This window comes from Tamandua tetradactyla, chromosome 2 (assembly GCF_023851605.1).
Source record: "Tamandua tetradactyla isolate mTamTet1 chromosome 2, mTamTet1.pri, whole genome shotgun sequence".
Taxonomy (NCBI): domain Eukaryota; kingdom Metazoa; phylum Chordata; class Mammalia; order Pilosa; family Myrmecophagidae; genus Tamandua; species Tamandua tetradactyla.
The window spans coordinates 62,396,152-62,419,385 of record NC_135328.1 but is presented as its reverse complement, the minus strand read 5'-3'; the positions used below and the strand labels follow the sequence as shown (position 1 = coordinate 62,419,385).

General features: G+C 36.7%; 1 protein-coding gene across 8 annotated transcripts in view; it reads left to right on the top strand.

Moving 5' to 3' along the window:
* Window positions 1-23,234, top strand: part of NFX1 (nuclear transcription factor, X-box binding 1) — a 114,892-nt gene that overhangs the window by 48,164 nt on the left and 43,494 nt on the right. For all 8 annotated transcript variants that reach the window (XM_077147941.1, XM_077147942.1, XM_077147943.1 and 5 more), the window contains 2 exons: window positions 21,207-21,306; window positions 21,389-21,606. In XM_077147941.1, coding sequence (XP_077004056.1) covers window positions 21,207-21,306; window positions 21,389-21,606 — 318 coding nt within the window. The remainder of the gene's footprint in view (window positions 1-21,206; window positions 21,307-21,388; window positions 21,607-23,234) is intronic.

Here is a 23,234-nt window from a genome sequence, read left to right as displayed (position 1 = left end):
CACGTGAGACAAACATGTGCCACGAGCGCCACCTACTGGGGAGGATAAGAAAAACAGAACCCAGAGATTTCACAGAAAAATCTTTCAACCTTGTTGGATCCGACACCCAGGGAAATCTGACTAAATGCCCAGACGCCAGCAGCAGAAGATAACGGTCCACGCTCAGAAGATTGAGAATATGGCCCAGTCAAAGGAACAAACCAATAGTTCAAATGAGATACAAGAGCTGAGACAACTAATGCTGAATATACGAACAGAAATAGAAAACCTCTTCAAAAATGATATCGATAAATTGAGGGAGGACATGAAGAAGACATGGGTTAAACGTAAAGAAGAAATAGAAAAACTGAAAAAACAAATCACAGAATTTATGGAAGTGAAGGATAAAGTAGAAAAGATGGAAAAAACAATGGATACCTACAATGATAGATTTAAAGAGACAGAAGATAGAATTAGTGATTTGGAGGATGGAACATCTGAATTCCAAAAAGAAACAGATACTATCGGGAAAAGAATGGAAAAATTTGAACAGGGTATCAGGGAACTCAAGGACAATATGAACCGCACAAATATACGTGTTGTGGGTGTCCCAGAAGGAGAAGAGAAGGGAAAAGGAGGAGAAAAACTAATGGAAGAAATTATCACTGAAAATTTCCCAACTCTTATGAAAGACCTAAAACTACAGATCCAAGAAGTGCAGCGCACCCCAAAGAGATTAGACCCAAATAGGCGTTCTCCAAGACACTTACTAGAATGTCAGAGGTCAAAGAGAAAGAGAGGATCTTGAAAGCAGCAAGAGAAAAACAATCCATCACATACAAGGGAAACCCAATAAGACTATGTGTAGATTTCTCAGCAGAAACCATGGAAGCTAGAAGACAGTGGGATGATATATTTAAATTACTAAAAGAGAAAAACTGCCAACCAAGACTCCTATATCCAGCAAAATTATCCTTCAAAAATGAGGGAGAAATTAAAACATTCTCAGACAAAAATTCACTGAGAGAATTTGTGACCAAGAGACCAGCTCTGCAAGAAATACTAAAGGGAGAACTAGAGTCAGATACAAAAAGACAGAAGAGAGAGGTATGGAGAAGAGTGTAGAAAGAAGGAAAATCAGATATGATATATATAATACAAAAGGCAAAATGTTAGAGGAAAATATTATCCAAACAGTAATAACACTAAATGTTAATGAACTGAATTCCCCAATCAAAAGACATAGATTGGCAGAATGGATTAAAAAGCAGGATCCTTCTATATGCTGTCTACAGGAAACACATCTTAGACCCAAAGATAAACATAGGTTGAAAGTGAAAGGTTGGGAAAAGATATTTCATGCAAATAACAACCAGAAAAGAGCAGGACTGGCTATACTAATATCCAAAAAATTAGACTTCAAATGTAAAACAGTTAAAAGAGACAAAGAAGGACACTATATACTAATAAAAGGAACAATTAAACAAGAAGACATAACAGTCATAAATATTTACGCACCGAAGCAGAATGCCCCAAAATACATGAGGAATACACTGCAAACACTGAAAAGGGAAATAGACTCATATACCATAATAGTTGGAGACTTCAATTCACCTCTCTCATCAATGGACAGAACATCTAGACAGAGGATCAATAAAGAAATAGAGAATCTGAATATTACTATAAATGAGCTAGACTTAACAGACATTTATAGGACAATACAACCCACAACAGCAGGATACACCTTTTTCTCAAGTGCTCATGGATCATTCTCAAAGATAGACCATATGCTGGGTCACAAAGCAAGTCTTAACAAATTTAAAAAGATTGAAATCATACACAACACTTTCTTGGATCATAAAGGAATGAAGTTGGAAATCAATAATAGGTGGAGTGCCAGAAAATTCACAAATACGTGGAGGCTCAACAACACACTCCTAAACAACGAGTGGGTCAAAGAAGAAATTGCTAGAGAAATTAGCAAATACCTCGAGGCGAATGAAAATGAAAACACAACATATCAAAACTTATGGGAGGCAGCAAAGGCAGTGCTAAGAGGGAAATTTATTGCCCTAAATGCCTATATCAGAAAAGAAGAAAAGGCAAAAATGCAGGAATTAACTGTCCACTTGGAAGAACTGGAGAAAGAACAGCAAACTAATCCCAAAGCAAGCAAAAGGAAAGAAATAACAAAGATTAGAGCAGAAATAAATGAAATTGAAAACATGAAAACAAGAGAGAAAATCAATAAGGCCAGAAGTTGGTTCTATGAGAAAATCAATAAGATTGATGGGCCCTTAGCAAGATTGACAAAAAGAAGAAGAGAGAGGATGCAAATAAATAAGATCAGAAATGGAAGAGGAGACATAACTACTGACCTCACAGAAATAAAGGAGGTAATAACAGGATACTGTGAACAGCTTTACGCTAATAAATACAACAATTTAGAGGAAATCGACGGGTTCCTGGAAAGACATGAACAACCAACTTTGACTCAAGAAGACATAGATGACCTCAACAAACCAATCACAAGTAAAGAAATTGAATTAGTCATTCAAAAGCTTCCTAAAAAGAAAAGTCCAGGACCATACGGCTTCACATGTGAATTCTATCAAACATTCCAGAAAGAATTAGTACCAACTCTCCTCAAACTCTTCAAAAAAATCGAAGCGGAGGGAAAACTACCTAATTCATTCTATGAAGCCAACATCACCCTCATACCAAAACCAGGCAAAGATATTACAAAAAAAGAAAACTACAGGCCAATCTCTCTAATGAATATAGATGCAAAAATCCTCAATAAAATTCTAGCAAATCGTATACAACAACACATTAAAAGAATTATACATCATGACCAAGTAGGATTCATCCCAGGTATGCAAGGATGGTTCAACATAAGAAAATCAATTAATGTAAGACATAATATCAACAAATCAAAGCAGAAAAATCACATGATCATCTCAATTGATGCAGAGAAGGCATTCGACAAGATTCAACATCCTTTCCTGTTGAAAACACTTCAAAAGATAGGAATACAAGGGAACTTCCTTAAAATGATAGAGGGAATATATGAAAAACCCACAGCTAATATCATCCTCAATGGGGAAAAATTGAAAACTTTCCCCCTAAGATCAGGGACAAGACAAGGATGTCCACTATCACCACTATTATTCAACATTGTGTTGGAGGTTCTAGCCAGAGCAATTAGACAAGAAAAAGAAATACAAGGCATCAAAATTGGAAAGGAAGAAGTAAAACTATCACTGTTTGCAGACGATATGATACTATACGTCTAAAACCCGGAAAAATCCACAACAAAACTACTAGAGCTAATAAGCGAGTACAGCAAAGTAGCAGGTTACAAGATCAACATTCAAAAATCTGTAGCATTTCAATACACTAGCAATGAACAAGTGGAGGGGGAAATCAAGAAACGAATCCCATTTACAATCGCAACTAAAAGAATAAAATACCTAGGAATAAATTTAACTAAAGAGACAAAAAACTATATAAAGAAAACTACAAAAAACTGCTAAAAGAAATCACAGAAGACCTAAATATATGGAAGGGCATACCGTGTTCATGGATTAGAAGACTAAATATAGTTAAGATGTCAATCCTACCTAAATTGATTTACAGATTCAATGCAATACCAATCAAAATCCCAACAACTTATTTTTCAGAAATAGAAAAACCAATAAGCAAATTTATCTGGAAGGGCAGGGTGCCCCGAATTGCTAAAAACATCTTGAGGAAAAAAAACGAAGCTGGAGGTCTTGCACTGCCTGACTTTAAGGCATATTATGAAGCCACAGTGGTCAAAACAGCATGGTATTGGCATAAAGATAGATATATCGACCAATGGAATCGAATAGAGTGCTCAGATATAGACCCTCTCATCTATGGACATTTGATCTTTGATAAGGCAGTCAAGCCAACTCACCTGGGACAGAACAGTCTCTTCAATAAATGGTGCCTAGAGAACTGGATATCCATATGCAAAAGAATGAAAGAAGACCCATATCTCACAGCCTACACAAAAGTTAACTCAAAATGGATCAAAGATCTAAACATTAGGTCTAAGACCATAAAACAGTTAGAGGAAAATGTAGGGAGATATCTTATGAATCTTACAATTGGAGGCGGTTTTATGGACCTTAAACCTAAAGCAAGAGCACTGAAGAAGGAAATAAATAAATGGGAACTCCTCAAAATTAAACACTTTTGTGCATCAAAGAACTTCATCAAACAGACTGTACAACGGGACTGGATATAAAAACTCAGAAATGGACAGCACAATACTACCCAATTGTAATGCAATTATGTTAAAACACTGAATGAAGCTGCATGTGAGGTATAGGTTTTTTGTTTTTGTTTTTGTTTTCTTTCTATTGTTTTAATTCTTATTCTGTTGTCTTTTTATTTCTTTTTCTAAATCGATGCAAATGTACTAAGAAATGATGAATATGCAACTATGTGATGTTATTAAGAATTACTGATTGTACATGTAGATTGGAATGATTTCTAATTGTTTTGTTAATTCTTTTTTTAATTAATAAAAAAAATCACAAAAAAAAAAACAAAAACTTCATCAAGAAAGTAGAAAGACAGCCTACACAATGGGAAACACTATTTGGAAACGACATATCAGATAAAGGTCTAGTATCCAGAATTTATAAAGAGATTGTTCAACTGAACAACAAAAAGACAGCCAACCCAATTACAAAATGGGAAAAAGACTTGAACAGACACCTACCAGAAGAGGAAATACGGATGGCCAAGAGGCACATGAAGAGATGCTCAATGTCCCTGGCCATTAGAGAAATGCAAATCAAAACCACAATGAGATATCATCTCACACCCACCAGAATGGCCATTATCAACAAAACAGAAAATGACAAGTGCTGGAGAGGATGCGGTGAAAGAGGCACACTTATCCACTGTTGGTGGGAATGTCAAATGGTGCAACCACTGTGGAAGGCAGTTTGGCGGTTCCTCAAAAAGCTGAATATAGAATTGCCATACGACCCAGCAATACCATTGCTGGGAATCTACTCAAAGGAATTAAGGGCAAAAACTCAAACGGACATTTGCACACCAATGGTTATAGCAGCGTTATTTACAATTGCAAAGAGATGGAAACAGCCAAAATGTCTGTCAACAGACGAGTGGCTAAACAAACTGTGGTATATACATACGATGGAATATTATGCAGCTTTAAGACAGGATAAAATTATGAAGCATGTAATAACATGGATGGACCTAGAGAACATTATGCTGAGTGAGTCTAGCCAAAAACTAAAAGACAAATACTGTATGGTCCCAATGATGTGAATCGACATTCGAGAGTAAACTTGGAATATGTCATTGGTAACAGAGTTCAGCAGGAGTTAGAAACAGGGTAAGATAATGGGTAATTGGAGCTGATGGGATACAGACTGTGCAACAGGACTAGATACAAAAACTCAAAAATGGACAGCACAGTAATACCTAATTGTAAAGTAATCATGTTAAAACACTGAATGAAGCTGCATCCGAGCTATAGGTTTTTGTTTTGTTTTGTTTTGTTTTGTTTTGTTTTGATCTTACTATTATTACTTTTATTTTTTTTCTCTATATTAACATTCTATATCTTTTTCGGTTGTGTTGCTAGTTCTTCTAAACCGATGCAAATGTACTAAGAAACGATGATCATGCATCTATGTGATGATGTTAAGAATTACTGATTGCATATGTAGAATGGTATGATTTCTAAATGTTGGATTAATTTCTTTTTTTCCGTTAATTAATTTAAAAAAAATCAGATCGACGGTTCTTGATGCCTGCCACGTTAGAAAAAAAAATCAGATGGAAAAAGCAACTGAAGTCCTACAAAATAGAAATGTAATTTTAAACTATCCCACAAGCTGGAGGAGGAAGGGGTAAGAGAAAAAAAAAAGCTTACTGTAAAGCCACAGTGGTTGAAACAGCATGGTACAAAAGAACAAACAACCTAACTATAAAATGGACAGAGGATATGAATAGGTACTTTTCTGAAGAGCAGATACAGTTGGCTAAAAAGCACTTGAAGAGATGCTCATTTTCATTAGCTATAAGCGAAATGCAGATCAAGATGACCATAAGATATCACCTCACACCTATAAGAATGACTGCTATTAAACAAAAATAAAATAATAAGTGTTGGAGAGAATGTGGAGAAATTTGAACACTTATACGCTGTTGGTGGGAATATATAATGATTCAGCTGCTGTGGAAGGGTTTGGTGATTCCTCAGAAAACTATTGAGTTGCCCTATGACACAGAGTGCTAGTTTGAAACTATTATGTACCCCAGGAAAGCCATGTTTTAATCCTGATCCAGTCTTGTGGCAGCCTTTTCATTTAATCTTGATTAATTATTGTAGGGTGGAAACTTATAAGATGTGGCTTGCTCAATTGTGGTTGTGGCCTTTTGGTTAGATGGAGATGTGACTCCACCCATTCATGGTGGGTCTAGATTAGTTTACTAGAGTCCTTTAAAAGGGAAAGCATTTTGAAGAAATTTCAGATGCAAACGCTTGGAGAGCAGTTGTTTCAGAGCTGACAGAGACACGGATGTTTGGAGATTCTTAGAGTGCCAATGGAGAGAGCAGATGCCTCAACATAGGCAGAGCCCAGCATAAATTGCCGTTTGCCTTCCCATGAGACATTAAGCAAGCCAGAACCTAGAGTTGTGTCCTAGAGGAACTAAGTGAAGGCCCACAGATACTTAGAGAGGAAACCACTGGCATCAGAAGCTGGAAGCAGTGGAACCAAGAGCGAGGACCAGCAGACACCAGCCATGTGCCTTCCCAGCTGACACAGGCTTTAATTTGGACATTTTCACAGCCTTAGAGCTGTAAACTTTTAACTTACTAAATTCCCATTTTAAAAGCCATGCCATTTCTAGTATATTGCATTCTTGCAGCTTAACAAACTAATACATCCAGCAAGACCAGTACTCATTATATAGTCAGAAAAGCTGGAAACATTGACAGGAGCAGACATTTGCACACTGATGTTCATAGCATCACTGTTCACAGTTGTCAAAAGATGGAAACAATACAAATGCCCATCAACAGATGAGTGGATAAACAGAATGTGGTTTACACATACTATGGAATATTATGCAGCAGTAAGACAAAATAAGGTCCCAAAGCATATGACAATGTGGATGAACTTTGAGGTCATAATGCTGAGTGAAATAAATCAAACATAAAAGGATAATTACTGCATGATTCTGCTATTGTGACTCTGATAAAGGTAATCTCAGAGGTTAACTAGAATATAGCAAACCTAGAGGTACACAAAAGCTAGTAACTGTAGAAAGGCTACCTAAGAGGTTGAACCTAAATGCAAGGGAATGGATAGAACTGATGGTAACTAATTAGTGGGGTTACATTGCCATATTGAAGGTGAATATGATTGAAAGAGGTTGTATAGTGCCATGTATCCTAATGATTAAATCTACAACAATAAATAAGTTCTTGAGTGAACTATTTTAATGGTCAGATAGTGGACAGAGAGTCAAAGTAGAGTGGCATAGGGAAAAACTAAAAATGCACGCTATGATCATTAGTTAACAGGAAGACATCAACAGTACCACAACACTACCAGGGGCAACTAATTGGGGGGGGGGGGGTGAAAAGTGATCAGGAATAGTTTTGATTTGGTAGTTCTTGGTGATGATGTGTTTGTTGATTCTTTGTTGTTATGGACCAGTGGAAATTATCTAAAATTGAGAGTCTTGCTGCTTGTACAACCAAAGGAGGATATTGTAAGACATGGTTTGTTTATTTTGGACATTGTCCATGATGTCCAATAGATAGAGGAAGCCACAGGGTACAATGACTGAGAAGCAGAATGGCAATCTGTGATACATTTACATGATGGAATATGGTGTGGCTATAAAAAGGAATGATATTGAGAGGCATGCAAGAACTGAATAAACCTTGGAGACAATGTGTTGTGCAAAATTAGGCAGAAACGAAAGAACAAATATGATAAGGTTTCTTTCAAAAAATTGCTTATACAAAAATTGGAGCCTGTGGAGGACCTCTTATTGCTTGGATATATCCTCTTTCTTTCCAAGACCAACTCTGCAAGTGAAATCATTGCCCTCTCCCTATGTGGGATATGACATCCCGGGGTGAGAGTCTCTCTGGCAGTGTGGGAGATGACTCCCAGGGATGAGCTTGGCCCTGGCACTGTGGGATCAACAATACCATCCTGACCAAAAGGCGGACAAGAAGTGTAACAAATAAGTTATCAGTGGCTGAGAGAATTCAAAAAGAATCAAGAGGCTACTCTGGAGGTCACTCTTAACGCAAACTTCAGTACATTGCTCTCTATCATAACCCCAACCAAAACCATTCGATACATTGCTATTTATCAAACCCCAATCAAAATGATTCCTGCCAATCCTAAAGAACACCTAGGGCATTATGTAAGATTCTACAAAGGTTCCATGCAATAGGGTAACATTCCGGAAATCTATAACCTCCAGATGGGTCCCTGGACCAGATAAGTCCTGAAATGCAGAGGGGCCAGGCTCTCCAGAGCATCAACCAATTCCATCCCCCCATCCCATATTATCCATCCCCCTATCCCATATTATCGACATAAAAAAGTTAGAATGGGCATAGCCCAAATACCCCTAAAGAGTGGGAGAAAGATCAAAGGTCATGGTGAAGTTATACAGAGATTGTAGGGTTTAACAATTATGTATGATTGCTGAATCATTATATTATTATTTCCTTTAGTCTCCAGTATCTTAGAGCAGCTAGAAGTAAAAATCTGAAGTTGTGGAATTTTAACCCATACCAAACTCTGAAATCTGTTCTACAACTAATTGTTACAGTGTGCTTTGAAATTTACTGCTTTTTTGTATATATGTTATTTTTCACAAAAAAGAAAAAAAGTTGATTGTGATAAATGCACAGCTATATGATATTGTGAACCGTTGATTGTAGACTTTGTATGATTACATAGTATTTGAATGCATAATATATATCAATCAAAAATAAAGAATTAAAAAAGAGATCAAAGGAGAAGGTGAAGTATGAGAAGATAGGGTTTAACAAATGAGTAAAAAAAGTTACACATTTTAAAAAGAAAGCATGCAAAAAAACATTGCAGTGCTATTAATAGAAGTTAATAAAATTGTTCTTTGATGCTAAACCATAATTTTATAAATTCTTCTAATTAAATACATAAATTGCTAACTGAAAAAAATAATAAGAAAATTGGAGCCCAGATTATAAGCACTTATAGCAGCCACACTTATGTGTGAACATATTTCTGGATTCTGAGATGCTGAAGCTATATGTGGATCAGCTGATATTTTCCTGGGACTTTGAAAAACTCTGTGACACCTGGACCCAGAGATGGAGTACTGCAGCCCTGAAGGTTAGCATAACTGTATATGATATATTTATTTATATACAGTTAAAGGAACAGAAGGGAGTCCAGGCCCCAATTAGAGTTAAAGAAAGAAGCCAGTCTGTTGGGTCTAAGGATAAAAAAATGATAGCGTATGTACTCTACTCTAGACCTTTACGTACTATATGGGACCAAAAGCAGGCAAGTTTATTTGTCCAGAACCTAGTTTTTCTGTAACACAATCTAAATTAACCTGTGTGGATAGCTCATTTGAATGACCCAGACTCTTCGGGTCCAGAGCAGAAATGACCCAGACTCTTGGGGTGCACAGCTTTATATAGTTCTGTGTAACTTAGTGTAATGCTGGAATACATCTCAGACTGTGGTGGGCTGATAATTGGGAGGTGTTGATAGAGTTACTTGAGGGTCTGAAAGGTGGGAGTTGGAACATATATATATATATGTGGAATTCTTGAACTTTCCCATCTTGGAAGCCCTGGGATTCCCAGGAAAATGGGCGAGAACTTTGGTTTTGAGGCTTGCCCTTATGAAGCTTGTTTCTGTGGGGGGAAAACTAAGACCACCCATGGTGAAGCCTAGGAGATGCTTCCAGGAAACCTCTTTGTTGCTCATTGGGCCTCTCTCTCTCTAGGTCCAATTCCACAAGGAACGTCATTGCTTTCCCTGCTGTATAGGACATAACATTCAGGGGCGAGGGTCTCCCTGGTGACATGGGGCATGGATCCCAGGAATGATCTGGTCCTGGCACTGCAGGATTGACAATGCCTTCTGTGCCAAGGAGGGGAAAGAGGTGTAATAAAATAAAGCATCAGTGGCCAAGACGCATCAAATGGAGTGGAGAGGCTATTCTAGATGCTGCTCTTATGTAAGCTTCAGTTAGATAGTGTTGATTGCCATGGTTTACTAAACCCCAACCAACGTCACTCCTGTTGACTATTGAGAACCTAGGGCTCGAACTGAGACTCTCTAGGGGTTTCATGCACTAAGTTTACCTGGAACCTATGATCCCAGAGAGTTCCTGGGTCAGATGGGTCTTGAGGCCCAGAGAAACCAGGCTCTCCAAGATTATCAATTAATTACAACTCCCCCCCACACACACATTCTTTAGTGTCGATACCCCTTCTCAACATGAAAAAGTCAGAACGGGCATTCCCAAAGATCCCTATAGTTTGGAAGAAGGATCAAAGTAGAAGGAGATATAACAGAGAGAGTAGAATTTGGCAGATGAGTATGATTGCTTAATCACTATATTAATATTCCTTCTAGCTTCTAGTGTTTGGGAGTAGCTGGGTGGAAAAATCTGAGGTCGTAAAATAGCAACAGCCCATGACAAATTCTGGGATCTGTTCTGTAACTAGTTGATGTGTGCTTTGAAAATTATTGCTTTTTACTTTGTTTGCTTTGTATATATGTCATATTTTACAATAAAAAATGTTTTAAAAAGACACAAGTACCTAGTAGAATGGTTAAAGTAAAGACTAATGACAACCGATATAAAGAGAGTGGAACAACTGGAACGTTCATATATCACTGGCGGGTATGTAAAATGGTACAACCATTTTGGACAACTGTTCGGCAGTTTCTTATCAAATTAAACCTACCTTTATCCTTTGGCCTAGCATTCTTCTCTTAGATATTTGTACACTGAAGTTGTGAAGGCTTGTAAACAAATATTTGTTCATAATAGCCCCCAAATGGAAACAAACTGAATATCCATCAACAAGAGAAGGAATAAATAAATTATGGTATTTTTATACTGTGGAAGACGACTACTCAGCAATAAACAGGAATGAACTACTTATGTTGCAACAACGTTAGATGACTCCCAAAAACATGAAAGAAGTTAGATATGAAAAAAATGCTTATTTTATGACTATTTATATGAAATCTAAGAACAGACATAAACTACTCTTTAGTGACAAAAATCAGAAAATAATTGCCTAGAAGTGGAGGTGGTAGGAATTGACTGCTGTTAGGTAGCAGTTTTCTAGCTTTATGGAAATGTTTAATATCTTGTTTTGAGTGGTGATTACACAGATGTAGCAGTTACCAAAACATCAAACTGAACACCTAAAATATATGTATTTATTGTATGTAGTTTCACTTCAGTAATAAGAAAGGACAAGTAACTGCATGAAAAAAATGGAAAAAAAGTTATTTTAAGAAAATTGTGAGTATAAACTTAGGTTTTGGATTTTTCAGTTTTTCCTTTATTATTTCTCCCTTGCAGTTACAATCTTGAAATGGGATGGAAGAATCTAATTCAGCTTTCTCTGATTGTAGTTCTCCCCTCTTTGTAGTATACATAGTAGATGCTGTTGTAGATGCTGTTGCTCACTTGGCTTTTAATTAAACAGCCTAAAAAGTCATTGTATTTTGAGGTAGCCTGTTTGGTCATGTGATGACCCTGTCCCAATTTTTTCTTTCATTGAACTAAAATCTGCTGCCTTGAAATACCCTTTCATTGGTGTGACTTATTCCAAATTTCATTTTTCTCCTGGGAGGTTCAAAAACAGCGGTCACATACTCTCTCTCCAGTGTTCTCTTTCCAGGCTTAACAGCTGTGGGTGGGTTGCTTCATTTCTTCCCTATGAAACAGGCTCACCAAGTAACACATCCTCTTTTTTTTTTTTTTAATCATGAAAAATAACATATACAAAACATAAATTTCAAAGCACACTGCGACAATTAGTTTGTAGAATGGATTGCAGAATTTGGTATGGGTTACAGTTCTGCAATTTTATTTTTTTCCTTCTAGCTGCTCCAAGATACTGGAGATTAAAAGAAATATCAACATAATGATTCAGCAGTCATACTCTGTGTTAGTTTGGAAGCTGCTGGAATACGTTATACCAGAAATGGAATGGCTTTTAAAAGGGGAATTTAATAAGTCACAAGTTTACAGTTCTAAACCTATGAAAATGTCCAAACTAAGGCATCCAAGGACAGATACCTTAATTCAAGAAAGGCCAATGCATCTGGAGCAACTGTGTCAGCTGGGAAGTAATGCTGGTTTCTTGCTCCTAGACTCCATTGCTTTCAGCCTCTCTTCCTGTGGGGGTTCCTAACTTTACTTCTCAAGGGCTGACTTTCATCTTTTTGCTTCCCTTGGCCCTCTCTCCAGGTTTTGGCTTGCTTAACATCTCATGGCAATGTCTAGTGGGCTCCAAGCATCTCCAAACATCTCCAAACGTCTGTGTGTCTGTTTTTCAAGTGTTGACTTGGAAACTTCTGCTCTGAAGTTTGAAGTCATTTATGACTCCAAAATGTTTCCTCTTTTAAAGGATTTCAGTTAACTAATCCAGACCCACCTGGAATGGGTGGAGTCACCTCTCCATCTAATCAAAAGTTCATATCCACAATTGGGCATGCCACATCTCCATGGAGATAATCTAATCGGAAGTCTCCATCCTACAGTGTTGAATCAGAATTAAAAGAGAGCTGCTTCCACAAGATTGGATCAAGATTAAAGCATGGCTTTTCTGGGGTGCATAATACTTTCAAACCAGCACATACTCCTTTGTCAAATCCTGTCTTCTCTGTTACAACTCCATCTTCCCAATTTTTAGGGTTATTTGGACTAGGCCCATTCTAACTTGTTCATATTGTAAAGGGCTGTCAATAATATGGGATGGGAAATGGAACTAGTTGATCTGGAGAGGCTGGCCCCTCTGGTTTCAGGACTTATCTGGCCTAGAAACCATCTGGAGGTTGGACGTTTCTGGAAAGTAAACTTAGTGCATGGAACATTTGTAGAATCTCAGAACCCTAGGTGTTCCTTGTTGTCAGGAATGGGTTTGGTTGGGGTTTGGAAACCATGGTAAATAGCAATATCCAGATGAAGCTTGCTTCCAGAGTAGCTTCCAGAATAGCCTCTTGACTCTATTTGAGCTCTCTCAGCCACTGATACCTTATTTTCTCCAGTTCTTTTCCCTGTTTTGGCCAGGGAAGCAATGTTGATCCCACGGTGCCAGGACCAGGCTCATCCCTGGGAATCATATCCCACACCAGGGAGGCTTTGATCCCTAGATGTCATGTCCCACATAGCAGGGAGGGTAATGATTTTATTTGCAGAGTTGGGCTTAGAGGCCACATCTGAGCAACAAAGGAGGTTTTCTGGAAGTAACTCTTAGGCATAACTATGGTTAGGCTTAGCTTCTCTGCTGCATACATAAGCTTCACAAGAGCAAGCCCAAGATCAGGGGTTTGGCCTATTGACTTTGGAGTCTCCAGTGTTTGAGACAGCATCGGGCACTTCCCTGGTGGCCAAAGTTTAGCAGTTCCGTATATTTTCTCCCATCACTTAAGGGACTTTGCCATTACTTTTCAATCATTTCAACATACTCTGGGATCTATCAGGTATCACATTAAGCTACACAGAATAACAAGCCCTCATTCCCAGTTTGGACTCCATGTGTTTGGGTTGTTTAAATAATCTATCCAGACAGGTTGAGTTAGAAAATTTAGGTTTTGGACAAAATAAACCTCTCTTATTTGGTCTCATAGAGTAGGTGAAGTTCTAAAATACAGACAATGTCCTTATTTCCCCTGTACTCTGATTTGCCTTAGTCCCAACCCTGTCGACCTCATGCTTATCTCTAACTGAAGCCTGATCGCTCCAGTTTCTTTAATGGTTGTTGTGTGTGGCAATGCTGACTTTCAGACCTGCAAAACTACTCTGAGTCTTAGGTGTCACTATCCAAAGTTCTAGGGAAATACAAGGTTAGACATATATAGCACAGCCTCTCAAAATCTAGAAACAATAGTTACAGCTCCAGACTAAATATGACTGCTGTAAGAGCTTACAATGTAGACCTCAATTTTCTTATAAGTATTTTCTAAATGCAACCATAGAATATTTGCTTTTTTTGTTTCTGGCTTATTTTGCACCATATAATATAACCCAGGTTCATTTACATTGTTGCGTAGTTGATTTTTAAAAAAAAAAAAACTGGGTTGCAAGGCTTTGCATTTGTCCATATAAAATATTTAGCAATGTGTTTTGGCTATGTATATAGTCTATCTTCTTGAATTTAATTCTTCTAAGATAACTTTCAGCCTTATCTACAGATTTAATAAGCGTACCTTCTGGGTCCTCATTTACTTGTTGATAAAAATTGCTAACCTGCTTAAGGCTGGCAAGAGAGATCTTCCTCCAGACTGTTTTTGACTCCTTAATACTCTTTAATCAGCTTGCTGTCCTGTCACCCAACTCATTTTTCTGTTTCTGGTCCTAGAATAGCACAGTGTTTTGATATTATACTTGGATTATTCCTGTTTGATCAGGGGCTCCATTTTGTTTTCACTCTTGTAATTTTGTGACTCTTGACTCTTCTATTCACAGCTGTGTGCTGTGTACCTCTCAGGCAGGAAAAAAGCTAGTATTCTGTTCGAACAGAAGCTTAGCAAAGAAGAGCCTTCTTGCAGAAGCTCCCAGTTGCTAGGGTTCATTGATTATGCAAATATTGATTGCATTCCCTGCATCTATATTAATTCATCCAATAAGTCTTTATTGGATGAATAAATTAGTTTTAGAATAGGGAATGAAATTGCATATATATTTACCAGAAGACTGAATGTATACTTTAAAATCAAGTCTTGACTATTTCTTGAATGATTTGAGACTTTCCGTTTCCTGTGTCCCAGTGAAAGTTTTTGGTTCTGTTGAACATATTATTTTATTTTATGAGTAATATTTCTAGTGTTTAGTTGGAAGCATTCTAATTTTTTTTGTTACCAATGTAATTTTATTTGGAGGAAACTGGTAATGTGCATGAGATCTCTCTGTATTCTTTTTTTATTTAGGAAAACAAACAAAACACTTAGGACCACCGAAATGGATGTCTTAGTTGGCTTAACCATAGGCATATGTTCTAGTTTGCTAGCTGCCGGAATGCAATATACCAGAAGCGGAATGGCTTTTAAAAGGGGGAATTTAATGAGTGGCTTGTTTACAGTTTCAAGGCTGAGAAAATGTCCCAATTAAAACAAGTCCATAGACATGTTCAATTTAAGGCATCCAGGGAATGATACCTTGGTTTAAGAAGGCCAACAATGTTCAACATTTCTCTCTCAGCTGGAAGGGCACATGGTGAACATGGCGGCATCTGCTGGCTTTCACGTGGCTCTACCAAAAAAAGACTCTCTCCAAAATGTTTCCTCTTTTAAAGGATTCCAGCAAGCAACTCTGCTTTCAGTGGGTGGAGACACACCTCCATGGAAACCATCTAATCAAAAGTTACCACCCCCAATTGGGTGGGTCACATCTTCATGGAAATAATCAAAATGCTCCCACCCAGCAATATTGAATGAGGATCAAAGGGCATGGCTTTTTTGGGGTGCACCACAGATTCAGACCAGCACAGCATATTTAAGTGAAGTATCCATATAATCATTGTAAAGCCTGTGTTTGCGCAGTAAGTTTCATAGACCAATTTAAAATTAAGGCAACAAGGAAAAATTTTACCAATTCAGATAGCAAAGTGCTTAAATTCTAAGTTTTAAACACTTAGATGCCATTTGATCGGCGTCAAAACTGAATATTTTTAAAATATCAAGTCATAAGTTCTCACAAATACCTACATTGCTATAGTAGTGACCTATGTTACTCAATATTTTCCTGATTTCAGGAAAAATATGAATATACAAATGTTTTTACAACATGGAAATCTTAACCACCTAAAATGGATTATCTTAGTTAACTTATCCATAGGCATAATAAAAAAAAAATCTAAGTAATCATTGTAAAGCCTGTTTGTACAATATGTTTCATCAACCAATTTAAAATTAAAGCGAAGAAGGAAAAAAATCTGTAAATACAGGTATCAGAGTTACTTGAATTCTAAATATTAAACAGTATCTTAAATACCAGTTATTAACTATCAAAACTGTGCTTTCAAAATATCAAGTTAAGATACTACAGATATCAACTTTGTTATAGTAGTGAAGCTGTGTTACTAATTATTTTCAAATTTTTAATTTCATGAAATTTATTTTATCTAATATTAGTATAACTGCCTATAGTTTTTTTTTAACCATTTTTAGTTGTAAAATATAATATATATATATATATATATACACACAAAGACAAGTAAGAAAAAAGCAACAACTTTCAAAGCACACTTCAACATGCAGCTAGCTGCAGAATAGTTTCCAGAGTTTGTCATGGTCTGCCATGCCCTCAACTCAGATTTTTCCTTCTAGCTGCACCAAAACACTGGCAGCTTTATCAGAGTCATGATAATGGAATCATACGGTATCTGTTCTTTTGTGTCTGACTTATTTCACTCAACATTATGTCCTCAAGGTTCATCCACATATGTTTCAGGACATCATTTTGTCTAATGCTGCATAATATTCCATCATATGTATATACCACATTTTGTTTATCCTCTCATCTGTTAATGGGCACTATTGTTTCCATCTCCTGGCAATTATGAATAGTCCCTGTATGAACATTAATATACAAATGTCTATTCATGTCCCTGCCCTCGATTGTTCTGGGTATATACCAAGTATTGGTATTGCCAGGTATAGGGCAACTCAAAATTTAATTTTCTGAAAAATTGCCTAATTGATTTCCGTAGAGGCTGAACCATTTTACATTTTCACCAACAGTGAATAAGTGTTCCAATTTCTCCATATCCTCTCCAACATTTATACTTTCCTGTTTGTTTAATAGACTTTCTTATAGATGTGAGATGATCTCTCATTGTTGTCTTAATTTGCATTTCCCTTATAGCCAGTGAAGATGAGCAGCTCTTCATGTGCTTTTTAGCCATCTGCATTTGCTCTCCAGAAAAGTGCCTATTCATTTCTTCTGCCTATTTTATAATTGAGTTGTTTGTTCTTTTGTTTGGGAGCTGTAAAATTTGTGTACACAGGATATCAAGCCTTTATCTGATATATGGTTTCCAAATATTTTCTCCCATTGAGTTGGCCGCCTCTTCACTAACAAAGTCCTTTGAGGCATAGAAGCTCTTGATCTTAAGGAGTTCCCATTTATCTATTTTTTCTTTCTCAGCTTGTGCTTTAGGTGTAAAGTTTAAGAAGCTATCTCCTGTTACTAGATCTTGAAGATGCTTCCCTCCATTTTTTTCTGTAAGTTTTATGGTACTGGCTCTTACATTTAGGACTTTGATCCATTTTGAATTAATTTTTGTATAGGGTGTGAGATAGGGGTCCTCTTTCATTCTTTTGGCTATTGAAATCCAGTTCTCCCAGACCAATTATTGAAAAAACGATTCTGTCCCAATTCAGTGGATTTGGGGGGGTCCTTATCAAAGATCAAATGTCCATAAATTTGGTGGTCAATCTCTGCACTCTCAATTCTATTCAGTTGGTCAGTCCTTCTGTCTTTGTGCCAGTACCATGCTCTTTTGACCCTGTGGCTTTATAGTAAGCTTTAAAGTGAGGAAGTGATAGACCTTCCAGTTTATTCTTCTTTTTTAGGATATCTTTAGCTATTTGAGGTCTCTTTCCCTTCCATATAAATTTGATAACCAGTTTTTCCAAGTCTTCAAAGTAGGTTGTTGGGATTTTTATTGGTATTGCGTTGAATCTGTAGATCAGTTTGGGTAGAATTGACATCTTGATGATATTCAGCCTTCCTATCCGTGAGCATGAACTATCTTTCCATCTATTTAGGTCATTTTTTTTTTATTTTAGCAATTTTTTGTAATTTCCTGTGTATAAGTCATTGACATCCCTAGTTAGGCTTATTCCTGGATACCTAATTCTTCTGATCATTATTCTGAATGGAATTTTTTCTCTTTGTATTTTTTCTTACTACTGCATGAGGATTTACTATTATCTCAAAAATTTCAATAAAAAAGAAAATCAAACATCAAATTTATAAATGTAATTTAAATGTGTAATAACAATAAATATGAGAAAAACTGAAAATATATCATTTTAAGAGTTGATGCTTTCATTCTTAGATATTTTTTATTGTGACATACATACAATATAACATTTCCTACTTTAACTACTTTCAAATATAAAATTCAGTGGTGTTAATTACACTCACAATGTTAGATACATTTTTATAATGTGGCATTTCTTCTGATACGGATTTTCTGTAGAAGTAGTTACTGAGAAAGAAGGAAAGCATCGTTAGTTAGAGCTGCAGAATTTCAACTTATTTTCCATTATTCTGGTCTGCATTTATTATGTATGGCAAGGTATATTTGCATAAAATTGATTTTTTTTAAATGAAGAAGTGCAATGTTATTATTAAACAGTTTCTTATTTTGCTACAAGACTGTTGCTTTGGTGTATGAAAATTGCACCAACAAACATGGGATATTAGAAAATTAAAATGGTATTGTTCATCTTCTGTATTGTTATACACTAACAACACGTATCTCCATTCCCAGTTGTTTCCAGTGAAAATATCATTAAGTATTTTGACCCATATCCAGGATGAATATAAGCAAGGTTAAGTATTATATAAGGCTTAAGCTGACAGTATTATTCTTGAATTACATAATTTTTATAAGTAGTTTTTACCTGAAATAATTTCATGATTCCTAAATATAATAGTAGTTCCTAGCCTAAATCACCGAGTACTGTGAAAAAGATGCATATCATGTTATTATTATAATTATTAGAAAGTTAAGGAGTATTTTTTGTCGGTGGCATTGTTGCAACTAATAGTTTCTGTTTTTCTATTGGTATTGCTAAAAATTGTTTTAAATATCTATCTACCACTAATTTAAAACAACTATGCTGGATTAAGTTTATTAGATGTTTATTTCAAGGTTCCATTTTTACTTCTCAGTAGATTTTAAGTATTTCCCACATTTCTTCACTCATTAACTCATGAAGTTCTGAAGAATTACTCAGTGGCATCTTGATCAGTCATCTTCATAACAAGATTTTGTTGACAAGTCCTGGATTTTCTGCAAGAATTTCATTGTTTTCTGTTACTTCTCCTAATAGAAGAGAATAGAGTTCATTAGCAGCTTTCACACTTGCTAAAGCACCAGAGTGTCTTATTTATTCAGTGTTGTCCCTACTTCAGTAAGATTACAGTAAACAACATCTCCCAAAGCTTCCTGTGCAGAATTGCTGGTTCTCACCATTTGTTCTAGTTTGCTAGCTGCCGAAATGTAATATACCAGAAATGGAATGACTTTTAAAAAGGGGAATTTAAGAAGTTGCTAGTTTACAATTCTATGGCCGAGAAAATATCCCAATTAAAACAAGTCTATAGAAATGTCCAATCAAAGGCATCGTCCAGGGAAAGATACCTTGGTTCAAGAAGGTCAGTGAAGTTCAGGATTTCTCTCTCAAGTGAGAAGGCACATGGTGAGCACAGTCACAGTTTCTCTCTCAGCTGGAAGGGCACATGGTGAGCAAGGGATCATCTGCTAACTTTCTCTCCTGGCTTCCTGATTCATGAAGCTCCCCAGGAGGCGTTTTTCTTCTTCATCTCCAAAGGTCACAGGCTGGTGGACTCTGCTTCTTATGGCTATGTCGTTCTGCTCTGCTCTCTCTGAATCTCTTTCATTCTCTAAAATGTTTCTTCTTTAGTAGGACTCCAGAAACTTATCAAGATCCACCCAAATGTATGGAGACATGTCATCACCTAATCCAGTTTAACAACCACTCATGATTGAATCACATTTCCAGGGAGATGATCTGATTACAGTTTCAAACATACTGAATAGGAATTATTCAGTATTGAATAGGAATTATTCTGCCTTTATGAAAGGGGATTTAGATTAAAACATGGCTTTTCTAGGGGACATGCATCCTTTCAAACCAATACACTATTCCAATACCATTTTCTGTTGTTATCCATTTGTATTTTTGAATTTCTGCACTGAGAACAGAGGGGGCCGATGTGCTGCTGATACACAGCTGATCCCAACCCACAGCCTCCAGGGCAACGGGAGACATTAAGACCTTGCCCAGGCAGTAGATATGGGGGCCTGCATGCTCCTCGCCATGTGCAGCCCATGTTACTGGGGTGTGGAGGGTCACCATACAGTGATGCAAACACCCGGATGCTAGATTAATTTTAATGAGATATGGTTTCGTTATAAATTGAAAATGTAAAGTGACAATTATCAGAAAAATTATGTAAGTTAATTAAAATTATCAATTCTTATTAGAACTTTAAGATATATATTAATGTCTCAGAAGACTCCTTAAAAATGATGCATTTATTACTGACCTCAGGAAATAAAGGAATCCATTATTTCTTGAACTCATAGGAAAGTCTACAGATGTTAAATTTTGTTTCTCTATCTACTTGAAATGGTTTACTCAGTGTGAACAACAAATTTCTTCAAATTCAGCAATAGTCGAATACAAATTATCAAAGATTTTATATCATTGTGCCTATTCGGGGGTTTCTTCTTAGCAACAGGGATTTTTCAAGCACTTTTGTAAACCCCAATATTTAAAGCATCAAGTGCTGCTGTATGCTACTATCACCAGCTTAAGCTTCCATCCCAGGTATCAGCTCCAGAGGACCCCAGAAAGCATCACGATCCAGGTTGAAAAATATGGCCTGTGGGCTAGATGATATTCCCTTGATTTAGGTTCACCCTAATGCTGTTGTAGGATATGTTAAATATTGACAGTCTAACAAGGCCTTTTTTTGTTCCTTCCTATGAAAGACACTTTAAGTGGTTGTCTTAGACAGACTGCTATTTATACCATGTTGATTTTTACATCAGGACTTGTATCACTTCTCTAATAAATGCTTTTTTGTTTATTTTCTTATAGATTGTTTGGAATATTAGAAGAACTCACACAGATTAACTAATGTTTTGTTTTTGAAATTGTCTATTTAAGTATGCTACTGTGGCAGCACTTCCCGAGATGTGTTATGTGGAACAGACGTAGGAAAGTCTGATGGATTTGGAGACTTCAGCTGTTTAAAAATATGTGGCAAGTAAGGTTTTACTTATTTCTCAGTTATAGTAAACTGCATTTTATGCAATAATTATGGAATAGTCTGTTGTTTTTCTTAACAGGGACTTAAAATGTGGGAATCATTTGTGTTCTCAAGTGTGCCATCCTCAGCCCTGCCAGCCATGCCCACGGCTGCCCCAGTTGGTACGCTGTTGCCCTTGTGGCCAAACTCCTCTTAGCCAGTTGCTGGAACATGGAAGCAGTGGTCGGAAAACATGCATGGATCCTGTCCCCTCATGTGGAAAAGTATGCGGCAAGCCTCTGCCTTGTGGTTCCTTAGGTAACTAGTAGACTTAAAGTTGGTTTTAAAAATATTAACTAGATGTTTGGCAGCAATAACTCCTTAAGTGTTAAATAGCACTACAATATTGCAGGTTTCTCTAAATATTATGGTAAAATTTGTCTAGATACTTTTTCTGTCCTCCTCAAAATGTACTTAGGAAAATGCACCTTTATCCAAGAGATCTCTTTCTGATTCAGGTAATTCATTACTAACTCTGGGCAGTTGTGCTAAGATACTATTGCATGAGGGGAAAGTTGGGGGACAGGGCTATGTTTCACTTACTAGTGTACACTAGTATTAAACCATAAAGCCTTTTATTGATCTAGAGTTCAGCAAATGTCTAAAAGCATTTTCATATAATAGGAACATGTTAAAATAACTGTGGGTGAGATATTTAAGGATTAAAAATCTAGGTGCAATAAGCCTTCAGCCATTTGGACTACCCAAGGAATATCAGTCTCTATAGCTAAGTTTCCAATTTAGTTAAGAATAACACTTCTTAAGCATCATTTTGGATGGATTTTTTTTTTAATTTATATTCTTTTGGTTCCACAAGCAGAGGTTATTGAAGGTAATTTCTCTCCCTTTGTTGACGTGGAGTCCTCATTTTCATGACCCTCAGTTACTGTGCTAAGCTGAACATGGTGATGCCCTCGGTGACTGCTGAGGTTTCTCAGGCCATTTCCCCCAGGTTGAATTGTCTTGTCTGTCTGTTAAAGTTTTTTTGTTGTTGTTTATTTTCTGATTGATGCTTTTAGTATGCCTATGTGCCTACCTTTAGTGACTCCCCCTTACCTCTTCTGATTTGTCACTTCTGATTAATATAGAAACCAAAAAATATTTGTTGTAATTTGCTATAAAGTAGCAGTCTGAGTCTTTAGTTGATGCTTTCTCAGACAGTTCGTGGGGAATATACATGTGCAGTTGTGCAGTGACTTGGCACCTTCTCTCCTGAGTGAGTGTTCAAAGGCTGTCTGTTTAGAAAAATGAGATTATTTGGCAACTGAGTCTAAATAAGAGAGGTATTTCTGTAACTAACCCCTGTATCTTCATAGGTAAAGCTAGAATTTCTAGGTTTGTTTTCCATTTTTATGAAAAAGAGAAATGGATCCCGCATTTCTTCCAAGTACATGCAGAAGCCAGTGTAGGTCTCCTACTTGTTTTTCTTAGTCTCACTTTAAAATGATGCATGGAGGAGAAGTTTTCTCCTGGTATCTTACTACATGTTTCAACTACAATAAGAAAATCAACTACCTGTTAGTTCTCTGTGCCTACTGTGAAAATGTGTTCACACGGTCCTGTGAAATGGTGATCAAATGACTTCTAAATCAAGAAGATGATAAGCTCTTTCCTTTTCAGAAAGCACATTTGATCACTTTTGTCAGAATTTGGTGTATAATGACTAGAAATCCTACCCTGAGGCAAAGATCTCTTGTTGGCAATGAGAGAAAAGAATAGGAAATGGGTAATGCTAGGGGACTTGAGCAAGAGGAGGTCAGCAGCTATTAGTATGAACAGACCTTGAGGAGGGACAAGGCCACCTACAGAGATTAAAGGCTAATCTCTATACCTCATCAGATTTTTAATTATGGAAAACTTTAGTAACTAAGCTGAGTTGGACTAAA